This window comes from Oryctolagus cuniculus, chromosome 9, assembly GCF_964237555.1.
Source record: "Oryctolagus cuniculus chromosome 9, mOryCun1.1, whole genome shotgun sequence".
In the NCBI taxonomy this organism is placed as follows: Eukaryota; Metazoa; Chordata; class Mammalia; order Lagomorpha; family Leporidae; genus Oryctolagus; species Oryctolagus cuniculus.
This window is the reverse complement of record NC_091440.1, coordinates 94,676,388-94,694,453: the sequence shown is the minus strand read 5'-3', so window position 1 is coordinate 94,694,453 and position 18,066 is coordinate 94,676,388. Positions and strand designations below refer to the sequence as shown.

General features: G+C 48.0%; 1 protein-coding gene across 9 annotated transcripts in view; it reads left to right on the top strand.

Annotated features, from left to right (window-relative positions):
• SPATA13 (spermatogenesis associated 13) overlaps positions 1–17,358 on the top strand; it is a 371,963-nt gene extending 354,605 nt beyond the window's left edge. For 6 of the 9 annotated variants that reach the window (XM_070049162.1, XM_051850708.2, XM_070049161.1 and 3 more), the window contains 4 exons: positions 5,632–5,761; positions 7,835–8,207; positions 10,549–10,623; positions 13,248–17,358. In XM_070049162.1, the coding sequence (XP_069905263.1) occupies positions 5,632–5,761; positions 7,835–8,207; positions 10,549–10,623; positions 13,248–13,423 (754 nt within the window). In that variant the 3' untranslated portion in view covers positions 13,424–17,358. Of the gene's footprint in view, positions 1–5,631; positions 5,762–7,834; positions 8,208–10,548; positions 10,624–13,243 lie in introns of all 9 variants that reach the window. The other 3 variants (XM_070049159.1, XM_070049164.1, XM_070049160.1) reach the window with 2 other exon arrangements.
• Positions 17,359–18,066: the final 708 nt, after the last annotated feature.

Below are 18,066 nucleotides of genomic sequence, written 5' to 3'. Positions count from 1 at the left end.
CCAAGTGGCTGCTATGGCTGGTGCGTTGTGGCTGGCGCGCTGCGCTGATCCAAAGCCAGGAGCCAGGTGCTTCCTCGTGGTCTGCCATGCGGGTGCAGGGCCCAAGGACCTGAGCCATCCTCTGCTGCCCTCCCGGGCCACAGCAGAGAGCTGGACTGGAAGAGGAGCAACCGGGACAGAATCCGGCGCCCCAACCAGGACTAGAACCCAGGGTGTCAGCGCCGCAGGTGGAGGATTAGCCTAGTGAGCTGCGGCGCTGGCCGAGATTAATGACTTTTAACTTCTGCATAACTTTCATTGTGGTATATTGTTATAATTCAATTTTACTGTGACTCATTGTTTTGAATCTCTTACTGTGCTGTATTTATGAATTAAACTTTATTATGGGAATATCTGCACAGGAAAAAATATAGCTTATATCAGGTTCAGCTCTACTCAAAGTACAGAGAATGCATGGTGTTTTGGAACGTGCCCCATGGATAAGGGGCTTGCTATGTTTGATAAAGTCTCCAAAATATCCATTCCTAGAGAAATGAAAATATTATCTCATTCTCACACTGTTCCATGCGTGCCTAGGGACTTGTACCATAGTGTTAGTCCTTATCATTTACAGATACACACACACACACACACACACACACACACACACTTATTCCTTTGTTGTTGTTTGTTAGTTAAAAAAACCCATTTTTTAAAAAAGATTTTATTTATTTATCTGAGAGGTAGAGTTACAGAGAGAGGGAGGGACAGAGAGAGAGGTCTTCCCTCCACCGGTTCACTCCCCAAATGGCCACAACAGCTAGAGCTGTGCCAATCCGAAGCCAGGAGTCCAGAGCTTCTTTCAGGTCTCCCAAGCCAGTGCAGAGGCCCAAGCACTTGGACCATCTTTCACTGCTTTCCCAGGCAGGCCATAGACAGAGAGCTGGATTGGAAGCGGAGCAACCAGTATATGAACCGGCCCCTATTTGGGATGCCGGCACTGCAGGCGAAGGCTTGGCCTATTATGCCACAGCACCAGCACCAGCCGTTTTTAAATAAGAATGATTGACAACGTCCTTGATGGGTTCCTCCTCATGCCAGTGCAGAAGGTCTATAAATACCCTCTGCAGCTGGCTGAGCCCCAGTGCAGCACGCAGGAACACAGGTGTTACAGGTGTGCCTGTAGCCTCACAAATTCGTTCCTTCTCTCCTGTACTCCTGTACTCCTTACCTTGGTTGACAACAGCTCACTCCCTGAGAAGTATTTACTACACCAAAAAAGGTTACTGAATAGAAGGGGTAAAGATATACAAAAGTTTGAAGCATGAAAGATTAGGGAATGCCCACAGGATAGAGGAGCACCAGGGTCTTTCCGTGACTGGTTTGCCCTGTGTCACCTTGTGTGTTGGGGCCTCAGCTTCTGAATGACCACACACTTTATTGTCAGCTTGGATTGTTTCTGGATTCTTCTCAGTCCCTTGTATCCTAGCCATATAGGGGAACCACTTATCCCTTGCTTAGTTAACAGCAACCCATCATTGTCCTGCATGTACATAGCCTTGCCATGACTCCATGTAAGAGGGTGCATCACCCATTCAGCATTGGAAGAGGCACGCCCATTGTCTGCCACATGGGAAAATGCCACGACAGTGCAGTGCCATGCTGATTGCTGGTGTTCTCATCTGGCTATGGCTGGGAAGCCTACAGGGCCAGGACAGTAGCAGGGCACCAATTCTGCCAGGCCACACAGTAATGCATAAGAATGCATAAACTGCATGCCCATGTCTTTCAAGAACTATTTGCTTCTTAATTACTTGTATTTTCTCTGGCTTCTTATCATGATCTGTTTTCATACTTTTATTATTATTTCTTGGATTCCCTAACTTTTCTGTTTTTTTTTTTTTTTTTGATAAATGTAATTTGCTTTTCTCTATTTCACGAACTCTCTAGTGCTAATTCTCTAAATTAAAACCTTTAGCTAAAGTCTGCTGTTCACTGACCTCCCTGTTACTTTCAAGCCAGTGCCGTGGCTCACTTGGCTAATCCTCTGACTGCAGCACCGGCACCCCGGGTTCTAGTCCCGGTTGGGGCTCTGGGTTCTAGTCCCAGTTGCTCCTCTTCCAGTCTAGCTCTCTGCTGTGGCCTGGGAGGGCAGCAGAGGATGGCCCAAGTGCTTGGGTCTCTGCACCCGCATGGGAGACCAGGAGGAAGCACCCGGCTCCTGGCTTTGGATCAGTGCAGCACCGGCTGTAGCAGCCATTAGGGGAGTGAACCAACAGAAGGAAGACCTCTCTCTCTCTCTCTCTCAGTCTATAACTCTGTCTCTGTCTCTCTCTCACTGTCTAACTCTGCCTGTCAAAAAATAAAAATTAAAAAATTTAAAAAAACAGATTGCAATCTAGGGGCGGGTGCTGTGGCGTAGCAGGTAAAGCTACCACCTGCAGTGCCAGCATCCCATATGGGCACCAGTTTGAGACCTGGCTGCTCCACTTCCTATGCAGCTCTCTGCTGTGGCCTGGGAAAGCAGTAGAAGATGGCCCAAGTCCTTGGACTCCTGCACCCATATGGGAGACCTGGAAGAAACTCTTGGATCCTGGCTTCGAATTGGCCCAGCTCTGACCGTTGTGGCCATTTGGGGAGTGAGCCAGCGGTTGGAAGACCTCTCTCTCTCTGCCTCTGCCTTTCTGTAACTCTGCCTTTCAGGTGGATAAATAAATCTTAAAAAAAAAAAGATTTCAATCTAATTGTAAAAGGTTACACCCCCCCCCCCATTTTAAGACTTATTTATTTATTTGAAAGACAAAGTAAGAGAGAGAGAGGGAGGGAGGGAGGGAGGGAGGGAATCGATCTTCCATCTACTGGTTCACTCCCCAGGTGGCCACAACAGCCAGGTCTGGGCCAGACCAAAACCAGGAGCCAGGAGTTTCTTCTGGGTTGCTGTCCTACATGCATGACAGGGGCCCAAACACTTGAGCCATCTTTTGCTCGCAGGCCATTAGCAGAGAGCTACATTGGAAGTAGAGCAGCCAGGACATGAACCAGCACCCATATGGGATGCCGGCATCACAGACTGTAGCTTTACCTGCTAACACCACAACATTGCCCCCAAAAATGGCTCCCTTTTTAAAGAAGTCTCCCCTTAGGTGCTCAGAGACAGGTGCAGGACAGCACAACAGTGCCCCCCCCTTACCAGGCTTCCGCTTTCCAGGGTTTCAGCAGTTTCACCTACCCAAGGGCTACTATTTGAAAAGATTTAATGGAAAATTCTGGAAATACACACTCATAGTTTAACTTATTATATTGTTATAATGGTTCTGTTTTATTATTATTGTCAATCTGTGACTGAATTATAAATTAAACTTTATCCTAGGTGTATATGTATAGGAAAAAGTATATCACAAGGTTACTTCAAAAAGTTATCTAAAAATGGAATTAGTTTGTTTTGGTGTAAAAAAATTTGAAATTCATACATATAAAGAGTCTTAAAAATGTTCATTAAATGTTACAGAAAAACTATTGTGGATTTCAAAATGTTTTTGCACCAAAATTTTTAATTTTCCTCAAAGTTTTGTAGTACTCTCATACATATAATGGTTTGTATCTGCAGTTTGAGACAAGTTCAGGATGTTAGAAAAACTAGTCATGGACAAGGGAGAATTACTGTATTGAGTTGATTTTTTTCTCTCTTTTTTAATTTGTTGTCTTCATTGTAATTTTAGTTACAGTGAATTTTAGTTATTTGAAAGACAGAGAGGCACAGGAGGATCTTCCATCTGCTGCTTCACTCCCCAAATGCCCACAATAGCTTGGGCTGGGTCAGGCTGAAGCTAGGAGCCCAGAACTCAATCTTGGTCTCCCACGTTGTGGCAGCGACCCAGCACTTGGGCCTCATCATCATCTGTTGTTCCCTGGAATGAGCGTTAGTGAGAAGAAACTGGAGTTGGAAGTAGAGCCAGAACTCAGCCAGGCACTCTGATACTGGATGTAGGCATCCTGAGTGGTGATTTAATAGCTTTGTCCTATTCCCTACTCCATAATTTTTCTGTTTAAGGGCACTTTTTTTTTTTTTTTTTTTTTTTTTTTTTTTTTACAGGCAGAGTGGACAGTGAGAGAGAGAGAGACAGAGAGAAAGGTCTTCCTTTTGCCATTGGTTCACCCTCCAATGGCCGCTGTGACCGGCGCACTGCGGCCGGCGCATTGCGCTGATTCGAAGACAGGAGCCAGGTGCTTCTCCTGGTCTCCTATGGGGTGCAGGGCCCAAGCACTTGGGCCATCCTCCACTGCCCTCCCGGGCCACAGCAGAGAGCTGGCCTGGAAGAGGGGCAACCGGGACAGAACCCGGCGCCCCAACCGGGACTAGAACCCGGTGTGCCGGCGCCACTAGGCGGAGGATTAGCCTAGTGAGCCGCGGCGCCGGCCTAAGGGCACTTTTCAATATGAGCATTTGCAGATCTTGACTATTTAAAAAAATATATATATATATAAAAAATATATATATATATAAAATATATATATAATATATATATATATATTTGAAAGAGAGAGTTACAGAGAGAGGTAGAGACAGAGAGGTCTTCCATCCGCTGGTTCACTCCCCGGGTGACCGCAATGGCCGGAGCTATGCCAATCTGAAGCCAGGAGCCAGGAGCTTCTTCCAGGTCTCCCACAATGGTGCAGGGGCCCAAGGACTTGGGCCATCTTCTACTGCTATCCCAGGCAGTAGCAGAGAGCTGGATTGGAAGAGGATCAGCCGGTTCTTGAACCGGTGCCCATGTGGGATGCCGGCACTTCAAGCCAGGGCTTTAACCCACTACGCCACAAAGCCAGCCCCATAAGTAAATCTTTTTAAAAAAAGAAAGAAAGAAAGTTGCTACAGGAAAGTAGAAGGTTCCTCCCATTAGTGGGTGATTGTTTACATGTCCCAAATTATTAAGGCTGAACAAAACCAGAATGCAAAACTTCAAATTACCTGTTTTCTAGCCTGTGTGAGATTGGAAGTATGTCATTTGTTTTTCCATTGCATACAATTGTGGAGGCCTGGGAACAGGACTCTGCTGGGGAGAATCCGAATTTGATTTGACTGTAGTGTATGCAAAACAACAGAATTGCAGATGTGTTGCTGAGCCAAGTGCCCCTCTAGCACTGGCATAACTCAGATTCAGGTATCTGAATCCGTGGCTTTCATCCTCTTCCTTCCCTTCCTGAGCAGCCTAAACGATGAAACCCAGCAAATAACTGCTCTGGAAATGGTGCGGGATTTAAAAAGTATTTCACAGGACAAAACCGGTTAAACCAGAATCAAAGCACTGAAAAAAGATTACTCTTTCTGTATTAACAAAAATATTCCATTGTCACAGTGGCTAGAACTTAATTCTTGTGGCATTTACATTCATTCGTTGTGATTTCTGGGAAGTGAATGAAAACATTCTTATTCCAGATAACTCTGAATTGCATTCCATTCCGTCAGCTCCCTTAACCTATGCAGACTGTGGTCTATTCATGGGGGAACAGAACAAGGAAACAATAGCTATTATTTGAATGCCACTTCGTCTAGACTATTAGTATACAAGTCGGGGATTGAGCGCATTATTTTGTCAGCTCTCATTTGTGAGTTGCATGTTGTATGACTAAAAGTAACCTCCCATTTTGTAGTGATTACAACAACATAAAGGCAGCCTATGAGGCCATGAAGAATGTGGCCTGTTTGATCAATGAGCGCAAACGGAAGCTGGAAAGCATTGACAAGATCGCCCGCTGGCAGGTGTCCATCGTGGGCTGGGAGGTAAGTGAAGACCCCGGAGCCACCAGCACCATGTCACCCAGCACCAGCCTTTCTGTACCTTTGACCTAGTGGTGACATACTTAAATATCTCCTGTGGCTGAGCATGTTAATAGCTTATATACACTTTGCTGCATTTACCAGTCAACACTCTATCCTCCTTGCAGACAAAGAAATAAAAATCTGAAAGGTGCCTGTGATTAATTTACTGCCCAGGCTCCATCTCTCCCAGTAGAGTCAACTCCATGGGGGCAACTGGAGTATATTTCACATACAGTCACATAAGACAGTGGTAGGAGCAGGGGGAGTCTGAGTTACTGCCTGCATTTGGATCCTGTCAGATCTGGGCAAGATTAATTTTCCCATCTCTTCAAGTTAGGGAGAAAAATTACCAACCTCAGACGCTACTGTAAGCAGCAGCAGCACTACTTACTATGACCCGTAATGGCCCAGCAAATACACACACATGTACACAAGCCTTTCTTATTTGTTTATAGAAACTGCAGTGACTGTTTATCACTTTGCTTTTGTCTGGCACTGGTCTAAGCTGTGTGTGTACACAAACTCACTTGATCCTCTCAGCAATCCTAAGAATTAGGCAGTATAAATAACACCCATTTAACAGATGGGAAACACTTAAGCACAGAAAGATTAAATAGCTTGCCCCAAGGCCACACAACTACAAAGTGGCAGCCCCGGATTGAGACTCAAACACACAACCTGGCTTCTAAGTCTGTACATGTACCCACTGTACTCTTCCACTGTTAGGAAGAACAGTAGGCTGACACCATTCAGATTGTGTTCCGAACAAGAAAAATTTGTATACTCATCAACTGGGGAGAACTTGCTCCCCAAAACGACCAAGAAGATGCATTGAGAAGTTAGGGTTTTAGTCACTGAAGGGCATAGTGGTGGAAGTTGGGAAAAATTACCTATATTTCAAGCAACTTATGGACTTCTGTTGCATAGATGGGATCTCAAAGATGGCTGAATCTAACTCCTTTGTTTTGTAAGAAAAGAATCTAGGGCACACATTGCTCTAAGCAAGTAAATAGAAGAACTGCTTCAGAGTGGAGCTTTTTTGCATCCAAAAACTGTTGTACATGGCTAAGATTAAAGGGGAATAAAATCTTAAAGAAACAAAGGCTGGTGTTGTACCAAATACCATAAAGTAACATTGGATTAGATCCAACCTAAATATTGTAAAAGTGTGCTTTTCATTCTGATCTTGGACTCTGACAATGAAGGGCTGATTTACCTTCAGAAGTTTTCTTGGTTCTTACCACAGTTTGCTGCCTGGTTTCATTGCCAGGGCCCTAAACTAGTTGTTACTCCAGGGAGCTGCCGTACACGTGACTTCAGAAGCCACAAGAGCGTGTACGCTGGTGTTCTGTGTTCCCCCACATTCCAACCTCCCAGTGCTTCCTTATCCTGAGAGGGGCAGTCTTGGTCAGCTTCTGTTTCAGATCTTGACCAATCATATTAAGTTAGCATACATTTCGCTGGAGTTTTAGGTCCGAAAGACTCCTCAGGTAACCTAAAGGTTCTATGATGTTTTCTCACTGAGTAGGGGGACAAAGAAATTTCATGCACAAGGCAATCAAGAAGCAATTTTTAAATGGCTTTTGAGGTCCTGCCCACCTGTGAAGGAAGGAAGGCTGTGGATGGTCTGAAGTTACTGGAAAATGCTAAAAAGACTATCAGGGGCCCCTTCTATGTGCCAAACACCCAGAAGAATCTGAATTGGAAGATTTTTTTTTGAATCTAATAATTTATTTGAAAGTGAGAGTTATATAGAGAAAAGCAGAATGAGATCTTTCAGCTGCTGGTTCACTCCCCTGGATGGCCACAATGGTCAGGGGTGGACCAGGCCAAAGCCAGGAGCCCAAAGCTTCTTCTGGGTCTCCCACATGGGTGGCAGGGGCCCAAACACTTGGCCATCTTCTGAGACTTTTCCCAGGCCATCAACGGAGAGCTGGATTGAAAGTGGAGCAACTAGGACTTGAACCAGCGCCCATATGGGATGCTGGTGTTGCTGGTGGTGGCTTTATTGGAAGCGTGTTTTTCTCTCTCCAGGGACTGGATATTTTAGATCGAAGCTCCGAGTTGATTCATTCTGGGGAACTGACCAAAATCACAAAGCAGGGCAGGAGCCAGCAGCGGACGTTCTTCCTGTTCGACCACCAGCTGGTGTCCTGCAAGAAGGACCTGCTGCGTCGGGACATGCTGTACTACAAGGGCCGCATAGACATGGACGAGATGGAGCTTGTGGACGTGGAGGACGGGCGGGACAAGGACTGGAACCTCAGTGTGAGAAACGCCTTCAAGCTCGTCAGTAGGACCACGTCTGAGGTTCATCTGTTCTGTGCCAAAAAGCAGGAAGACAAGGCGAGGTGGCTGCAGGCCTGTGCGGATGAGAGGCTGCGGGTACAGGAGGACCAGGAGATGGGTGAGCAGCCATCAGTGACCCCGGGGCTCATCTGCCTCTGCTTCTGACCTCATCCTTCACCCCACGCCACAGGCCTGCCTGGCCCTGGCCCTGGCCCTGGCCCTCGCCATCACCCCCTTCTTCGAAACTAAATCCTGCAATTGGGAAAAGAGAAAGGGTTTGCAAATCCCAGTGCAGTCGACCCTCTCTATACATGAGCTCCAAATATGCAGATTCAGCCAACTGCAGATCCCGTAACAATACACTACAACTATTTGCATAGTGTTTCCACTGTATTAGATGTTCTGAATTATCCAGAGATGGTTTAGAGTGTACAGGGAGCGTGCACAGGTTCAATACAAATACTAACTACTAAAGGACTTGTGCATCCACAGATCTTGGTATCTGAGGAGGATCCTCAAATCAGTCCTCCACAGTACCAAAGGACAGCCAAACTCACTGAAAATGAGCCCTGGTCTCCTTGCCACATGTTCAGAGAACCTAGATTCATCTGACTGCTTGGAGCCAGACTTGGCTTTAGAAGACAGACCCTACCATGTAGTTACTGCAGACAGCATTCATTAGTCACTGCTGCCAAGACTCTGCTCCAGTTTCTGGTTTGTCTCATTCAGTCCCTAGGATGTGGTTACTACGATTATACACATTTTACAGATGAGAAAATGGAGGCTTAAAGAACTGACTTACTCTTAGAACATGGCTGGGTAGCATTTAAAGCTGCCTCAGTGTGACCCCAGAGACCAAAGGATGTTGAGTCATTCTCACCCAGCCCATCAGAAATGCCAGATGATTCTTTTCTTAAAAAAAAAAAAGTTTATTTATGTATTTGAAAGTCAGAGATACAGAGAGAGGAGAGGCAGAGAGAGAGAGAGAGAGAGAGTCCTCCTTCTACTGGTTCACTCTCCAATTGGCTGCAATGGCTGGAGCTGCACAGACCTGAAGCCAGGAGCCAGGAGCATCCTTGGGGTCTCCCATGCAGGTATACTGGCTCAAACACTTGGACCATCTTCTACTGCTTTTCCAGGCCATAGCAGAGAGCTGGATCAGAAGTGGAGCAGCTGGGACTTGAACCAGCGCCCATATGAGATGCTGGCACTGCAGGCGGCAGCTTTACCCACTGTGCCACAGCACCGGCCCCTCAGATGATTCTTGAAGCTGCCTCCTCCATAGTAACTTTGCAAAAAGCACTTTAAAAACACATTTATTTATTTGAAAGGCAGCGTTACAGAAAGAGGGAGAAACAGACAGTTCTCTCTGCTGGTTCACTCCCCAAATGGTTGCAACAGCCAGGGCTGGGCCATGCCAAGTCCAGTAGCTAGGAATTTCATCTGGGCCTCCCACTTGGGTTCACTTGGGTTCAGGGGCCCAAACACTCAGGCTATCTTCTGCTGCTTCCCCAGCTGCATTAGCAGCGAGCTGGATGGGAAGTTGAGCAGCTTCCGGCTGCTCAACCTGGTGCTCATATGAGATACCAGTGTTGCAGGTGGCGGCTTAGCCTGCCGTGCCATAACGCTGGTGCCTGCAAAAAGCACTTGGAGTTACTTTTGCTGCCACAGTCCATTCAGACCCAGCAACGCTGCCTATGTACACCCCCATCTCCCTCCTCTGTGGCACCGAGGACATCAGGGCTGCTTTGTCTTCCCAGCTTCCACTGACCTCAGGTACTGTGTGTCCCTGTGCCACCGAGGCTGCTGTGCCTGGGGTAAATGATGGTGGCACCCACAGACTCTGGCAGCATCAGCCACAGAGGCCCCAGTGGAGCCAGCATCTGCCTCCGGGAGGGAAGGCTTTCCATTGGAGAAGGCTGTTCCCTGGGCCTGTCCCTCAGTCTCTCTCTGCAGCTTGTCTTATCCCGTTTGGCCAGTGCAGCCGTTCCCAGCCAGTCTGCCCGTGGGTGCGACAGCATCCATCTGCTCTAGAACTGCAGAGCGTGGGGGCAGTTCAGGGCACACAGTGTGCCCAGATGTGATACAAAGTCCAGTTCCCCCTCTGGGGTGGTACATTCATTCACGATTGAATCCCTGATCCACAAAGCTCACAGAATGTAGGGGACACACCTGGGGAACCCTTCCGCTTTGTCCTCTCCTGAACTTCACCCTTCAGGGTTGTGTTAGATGATCCTGAATGAACATTGGCCCAGTGTGTCTGGCTTTACACAAGCACCCATTTCACGTGTGTGACTGTCCTCTGCCACGGTTTCAGTCTCTTGTGGTTCTGAGGACCACACTCCTTGGATCCGGGTAATGGTAAATGCCTCAGCCCTGATTTGGGTCATGCTGCACGTTCTACTCTAAGGTGTTTCTGTTTGCTCTGAATATTTACTGTTGTTTGTTTCTGAATCCAGGAATGGAAATCTCAGAAAATCAAAAGAAGCTTGCCATGTTGAATGCCCAAAAGACGGGGCATGGAAAGTCCAAAGGTAAGTTTCAGAAGGGGCTTTGTCTCCTGGGTGGATATTAGTATTGTCATGAAAATAGAGGAAGGGCCCAAACTGTAAGTCTGTGACCAGCTCCGAGTGAGGGAGAGGAGGAGTAAGGGTGAGACGCCGAAGGGCAGACCCAACCTCATGGACGGGTGACCATAGTCTGCATTTGGTTTTTGAACTTGACATAGAAGATGTCACTAGAGGTGGCACCAGAGGATGACAGACCACCCTGTCCTGCCCAGACCTCTGCCCCTCACCTTCCTGAGGGCATGGTAGTGTTACTCACCAGGCCAAGGTCACCAGTCTGAGGCAAACTAAAGACTGTGCCTGGGGCACATTAAGAAATCACCAACCCCAAGCTTCTTGTTGGCTCTGGGCTGGCCACATCCCAGTGTAGGAAGGAAAGAGTCGTAAATCCAGCCCATCAGGCAGGGAGATCAACACAGTGGAGACGCACAGGCTAGTTGAGGAGCCTCCACACATGTCAGAGTAGCCTGGCATCTGCAGCAGAAGCAGCAAGGCTTGGGCGTGCACATGGGAGTCCCTGTGCACACAGAGGTCTCCACAGTAGAGACACCGCACAGGCTCTAACCCAGCGGGAATTCAGTAATGGGGATTTTTGTTACAAACATGAGCACGGTATTCCTAGGAACTTTATTCAGATCAACTTTGTAGGCTAGGAAGGATTTGCGCTATGAAAGTGATCCCATGCTGTGTTTTCCTAACTGAAAATGCAAAAAGGAAGACCAGTTAAAGCCCAGGTTGTACTAGGCCATCAGCCAATGGGCTAAGAAGGAGTCATTACCAGACACTTAGCGGCCCCCTGCTTTCTCTGCAAATGCAGATCTTTTCTTCCCTAAGTTGTATCTTCAAGGCAGATAGGCCCATTGCACTATTTTTTCATGTTTCTGACTTTTATAGCAAGTGACCAGTAAATACCCATTTGTTAAGATTTATCAGTTTCTCTCCGTAATTTCTGAGTCACTCAACAACAGCTGGGCTCCTGGGGAACAGAGGAACACAGATGTTCTTAGGTGACCCCATGCTGGGCAACTTACGTGGGCTGTCTTAGTTCGTCCTCTGTGTCACCCCCTGAGACAAGGGAAGCCTTCTGGCAAGTCAGGTTAGGCTTGGGTTCTGCACCAAGTCCTGTCTGCTTCAAAATCCCCTCTCTTGGGGCCAGTGCTGTGGCTCGGTGGGTTAACACCATCTGCAGTGCCGGCATCCCATACGGATGCCAATTCATGTCCTGGCTGCTTCATTTGTGATCCAGCTCTCTGCTATGGCCTGAGAAAGCAATAGAAGATGGCCCAAGTACTTGGCCCTGCACCCACATAGGAGACCCGGAAGAACCGCCAGGCTCCTAGCTTTAGACTGGCCCAGCCCTGTCCTGGTCATCTGGGGAGTGAATCAACAGATGGAAGATTCTCTCTCTTTCTCTCTCTCTCTCTCTCTGTAACTCTGACTTTCAAATAAATAAATGTCTTTTTAAAAATGCCCCCCCTTTTTTCAAACTTTTATTTAGTAAATATAATTTTCCAAAGTATAGTTTATGGATTACAATGGCTTTTCCCTCCCACCCACACCCCAAAAATGCCCCCATTCTTCATATTGTGCTGCCACATGCAGTTACCTTTCCATCTTAAACTAATTTCAGTCTATCTCTGATTACCACCACACACATTTAAAATGTCTATTCTGATGAGATGATTTTGTTTAAAGCAATTAGGTAGGGGACCCTTTTTTTATTTATTTATTTTTGCCAGGCAGGGTTAGACAGTGAGAGAGAGAGTTATAGACAGAGAGAGACAGAGAGAAAGGTCTTCCTTCTGTTGGTTCACTCCTCCCCTAATGGCCACTACGGCTGGCGCTGCGCCGATCCGAAGGCAGCAGCCAGGTGCTTCCTCCCGGTCTCTCATGCGGGTGCAGGGACCCAAGCACTTGGGCCATCCTCCACTGCCCTCCCAGGCCACAACAGAGAGCTGGACTGGAAGAGGAGCAACCGGGACTAGTACCTGGCACCCCAACTGGGACTAGACCCTCGGGTGCTGGCACCACAGACGGAGGATTAGCCAAGTGAGCCACAGCGCCGGCCAGGTAGGGGTTCCTTTTGTAAGCTCTTACATTCATTTAATTCTCATAGCAACCTGGTAGGTTCTATGAACCTCCATGTTAGAGATCAGGAAACTGAGGCACCGGGAAATCAAATGATTTCCCCAGTAATTCCAGCTGTGAAGTGGCAGAGTGGGATTTGGGCTGAGGCAGTGTGAACTCCAGGCTTTCACTGGAAGGACTTTCTTGCTTCAGATCCCAAAAGGCAGAGCAGTTCCAGTTCTGCCTCACGAGGCCTTCTTGGGCCTCAGTGCCCTTCTTGGCACCTTGATGTCATGGTGCCTTCCCTGCGTGGTCCTGGGAGGATCCAGTGAACTAACCGACCTTAAGTCCCACACGTAGTCTCTCATCCTAATGAGTATTCCACGATAGCCATTAGGGGTTCTTTTGGATAACGTGTATTAAGAATCAGCTAAGAACTTGGAGTCTTGCCACCTTTTGCTTTGGCGTTGTGGTTGAAGAGTGCCCTTCAGCCTATGTTCTGTCTTCTTCTCCTCTCGAGTCAGGCTACAGCGGATGCCCCGTGGCCCCGCCGCACCAGAACCTGCACCCCATGCACCAGCGCCACGTCACCGTGCCCACCAGCGTGCCCCAGCAGCAGGTCTTTGCCCTGGCAGAGCCCAAGAGGAAGCCCTCGCTCTTCTGGCACACCTTCAATAAGCTCACTCCTTTCAGGAAGTGAACACGGGGGCTGCACTTCCCTGGAGGGGGCTGTGAAGAAGAGAACCATTTTGGTTTCTTCTGCAGGAAATGTCTGAGACCCAGTGCTGAAAACTTCTTTCGGGGATCAATGAAGGAGCCGAAGGGCTTGGGCTCCCTTCTGTCTTCGGAGATCCAGCTGCCTTCATGGAAGGGAAAAGAAGGTCATGACGCACCGCTTGTCTGCACCAGAGCCCCCGGGGCCTGCCCGGCAGCCCGTGTCGTGTTCCACAGCGAAGGCCGATGCTGTGGCCCCGGTGAGCCGTGCCAGGCTGAGCGCACTCCTGCTGCGGTCCGAGCACATTTCATCCGAAGCAGTGGGTCCCTGGTGGGTCACTGCTGTATTTGATTGTGAAGGGAGTCGTTGACGGAGTTGCTAAGACACTGCTGCTTGCTCTAGCACGTGTCTGGTCACACCGAGAAGGCGAGCTCTTCCTCCCTTCCGTAGTATTAGCGGACCCACAGCTGCAGGGGCCATGGCCGTGGTGTTCCCGGTGTTGTCAGCTGCCACGTGTGCAGGATCTGTCTTGCAGGGCTGATCCTCACAGGCTGGGGAGGGACACCTGTGGCCACGGCCACCCTGCAGCGTGGCCTGCAGTGCAGGGGTGGAAGCTCCCTCCTGATTCTGCTGCCAGGAGCGGGAGCAAGAATCCTGCTGCAGGCAGCCCGGCGCGTCCTTCTCAAACCAGGTCCTCACCTGCCCGAGTGCCTTGTGTAACTCCACGAGCCAGAGTCACTGAGAAACCCCGACTCCTGCAGCTGGTGGCCTCGGAAAGGCCTGTTTACCTTCCCTCTTGTGACAGCAAGCACGGAAGCACTCTGGTTGGAAGATACCCGTAAAGAGCATCCTCTGCTTCTTCCTGTGCTTGCTTCTGGCGTCCTTGCTGGCTGATGAAGTTACAAACACGCAGACTTTCCATGGAGAAAACACGAGGGGCACAGCCGTCCCGCCGCCCAGGGGTTGAAGCTGCCTTTCTCATGTCAGCCCCGGACAGGAGTGCATAGCCGTGCCGTCGTCATGTCAGCGGATTCCTGAAAATCCATTCCTTATAGAGAGACCTCGACCAAATACCTCGGCTCAGAGAGAGCAGTCTTTGCTAACGAAGGCCACGCGGGGCTGGTGCCTGCAGGTAATAGTCTCCTTTTCTGGGGCCATATTGTAAAGTTCGCAGAACACATGTTTTAAATACGCGTGGAGAAGACAGGCTGAATCAGAGAGAGAAGCTGTTTCCCTTCCCCCCAGGCATGCTGGATCGGGAGGGGAATGTGTTGCAGTTTGTTTGCGTTTGACAAGCCCCATTTTTTGTATGTTGCTCTTGCAGAGTTCCTTTTTCTAACAGGCCCCTGTGTGCGAATAAACAAACCTTCAGTGTCCAACAGAGGTGTAGTCTTCCGTCTCCAGGGGTGCTGTTCCTCCATTCTCCCTGCCTTTCCCCATATCCAGAGCTGTTCCTGGAGGAGGTGACATCATGTGTCAAATGCGTCAAGAAAACATAGCCCTGGGCCTCTCTGCTGGGCCCCTGGAGCACTGTGTGACTGTGCGTGACCCTGTGTCGCCTGGGAATGCCTGCCTGCGGCAGCAGTGCTGAGAGAGTCCCGTGCCCCGTGGCAAGCCGCCCTAGGGTTGCCTCTGTGGCCCCTCATGCCGTGTCCCCAGCTACAAGTTTCTGCATGAGGAAGGTTTTTGGGAGGTGCCGTGGCTTCCCCCGCATTTGCCCCGTGGGTGGCTGTGCGTTTCCCAATAGACGGCTCAGCTGTAGCTGCATTTATAGAACTGACCTTTTTACTAACAAAGGGTAATGATGCATTTTGGAAACGGCACTTACTGATTTTTTGGACACCTCAGCAGTAACTGTAGGAGTCTGTGTGCTACATGGAGTTGCTTGTACATATGTACAGCAGTTCTCAACAGTGTTGTGTAATGTAATATAAGAGAATTGCTTTAAGGAAGCAGAGATCCTTCGCTTACGTTACATTTTCAGCGAGAACTCAATTTCAGTAAAGAAACACCCTGAGGGTTTCCATTTCCTGCTGTGTACTATCAGGCTGATGAAGAAATGCTTTAAGTTTTGTAACCAGTCCTAATTTATTTCCCAGTCGAGCCCTGACTTCCTGTTCCCACCTACCTCCGTGGACTTCCTGACAGAGGATTGTGAATATCAGGACATGTTTTCAGAAAATCAGGTTCAGTTGTCCAGAATTGTCCAGTCAGCTTTATACGGTGTGAGAGTCACTTGATCAAATGTCTGTCCTGGGTAGACCCTACCTGGATTTTCAGGCCATTTTGAAATCTGTTAACATTTTTAAAAGGATACACCATCCTTTGACTTTCTGAAAATCTTTATGTCTAGCTTAGATTTTTCTTAGTGAATACTTGAGTTCTACAAAGAATAGAAGACTCAACTATCCTCACTTTTCTTTTGCTGAACTTCCTTATTTAAGTCACAGGTTCCCCTTGGAAAGAAACAAACAGCCCCTACATGAATTGTGGGTGCAGTCTCTCCTCTCCTCTCCTCTCTCCTCTCTCCTCCTGTCTCATTTTAACCCTATGTTCCTTAATATGAGTGAGCTAAAAAAAATGGCTCAATCTTTTGATGCATTTCACCTATCTTTCACATTTCAGAATCTGCCCACTCTGTTGACAGACAGTTGAAATGGCCTTGGATCACAAGCAGCCTTCTCCATGTTGGTCATACCTAAAGTGTGTCACTGCCCTGCAGGAGACGCTAAGCAGTCATCCAAGGGAATATTCGCAATGTTCTCTGGAGAGTAAGCACTGTCTGTCTCTGACCTGCAAACTAAAAAGAGGAGAAGTGATTTACCAGAGCTTTCATGATGATAACCATCCACACAGCTTTCGTTAGATCAGTCTTTTGTCTCCCACTTGAGTATCTGATTTCATAGTCAGAAACATTTTACCAACATCTAGTGCTATTTCTGAATATTGTGCCTTTTTGTGCCTATTTCAGCTGAAGACTGTTCAGTACTGTTGTCTAGACAGAAAGCAAACATATGCTTAATTCAAAACTCTGCTCCCATAGACACCTTCTGTAGAAGCCCAGGTGACCCAGCATTTTACCAAGTGGAAGTTTCTGTACACTGAAATTCCTGCTGTTCTTCAGGACACTTCTACCCAGCTTCCGAGGCAGAGAGAACAGCCTGCTCACCTGGGTTGAGGGGGAGATTTCTGCAGAATGACTGCATCAAGGGGAAGAGAAACAGAGACGTGTCGCTCGCAGCGCAGTGCCCACAGTGAGAACAGGTGCCCTTTCAATAGCGCACAGGCCCAGGGTGCTGCACTCAGCCCCACTGTAGGCTTAAACCAGAAGCAGAAAATTGCCCCCTCATCCCCCTCATTGCAGCCTCGAAATTGCTGTCTTTGTGCAGCCTCACCTGGCTAATGCTGTTTGTTTTCAGGATGCAGTGAAAGTGGAGCTCAAAAGACTTCAGGAAGAACTAAGTGCAAGCTAGCTGGTCTTGACCAAAAAAGAAGCCTAAGTATTCGATGTAAATTTATTTAGCTACAAATACTTTTCATTGTTGTCTGCCTGTAATTATCTCATAGGCATTGACATTTGTATATAGAAAAGTCTTTTAACAGATTCATTAATTTAATAATTGGTCTTTTTTGTAAATATTAGCATCCATTGTGTGTGACTTGCTGACCTATTTGGCAAGACTTATTAGTAACTTTTTAACTCAGCGACATCAAGATGATGTTCTTTGTAAAAGTGGGAACTTCCACAATGATGAACTAGCTGTTGACAGCTGAACTAGGGTGTACAAGATTGCTGTAACTTGATATGTATTTTTGTTGAATGAGGATTTTGTAAAAAAAAAAAAAGTTATTTGAATGATTTCTTGTAAATGCTGTGAATCTATATTTGTTGTTCTGTATATTAAAAATCATTTGCCAAACTGCTTCTGGTTACAATGTGTTTGAGTAGTAAGGGAGGTTAGAGCAAGAGAAGCAGGGAGTGCTTGCCGGGAAAGGCCGGGACTTGCTGATCTTTGCCTGCCCTGCTGTCTTTGGATAACCTTTTTGCGTCACAAGCCATCCATGAATGAGCTGGTCAGACCCTGCGTGGGGGCTGGGCTGGGCACTTGAAGCAAGCTCTGTAAACAGAACCGGAAGTGAGAGGTCTTCAATTGTAGCAGCAGCTTTGCTATCCATGGTGGAGGGCAGATAGAATTTGCCTTTATGCCCCTTTGGACCCCAAAGCTGTGGGCGGGACCCTCCAGTAGGACGTTGGCCAGTGTCCAGGGGCTCTCTTACTTTTGGGAGTGGGGTAGAAAAGAATTTCCTCCGCTAATTAACAGTTCGGAAAAGCGGAGTAAACAGCCCATTGTTTGCTGTGACTGTAATCAGAAAAGGGTTCCTATAAAGGTTTCTGAGCCAGGACTTCCAGTGTGGCCTGGCCCGCCCCTTCCTGGGCTGGTCTGAGAGCTCTGGAAACCGAACGGTGCCCCGAGATGGAGTCCTATATAGCAAAGAGTGGAGAAAGGTAGATGGCAGTGGCGATTTCTTCTAGAAGGCTGGTGGGGCAGATGAAGAGAGGCCAAGCATCAATGTGTCAGTCCCCATACAGAATGAGTGGTACAGGCAAGCAACAGCACAGAGAGGGA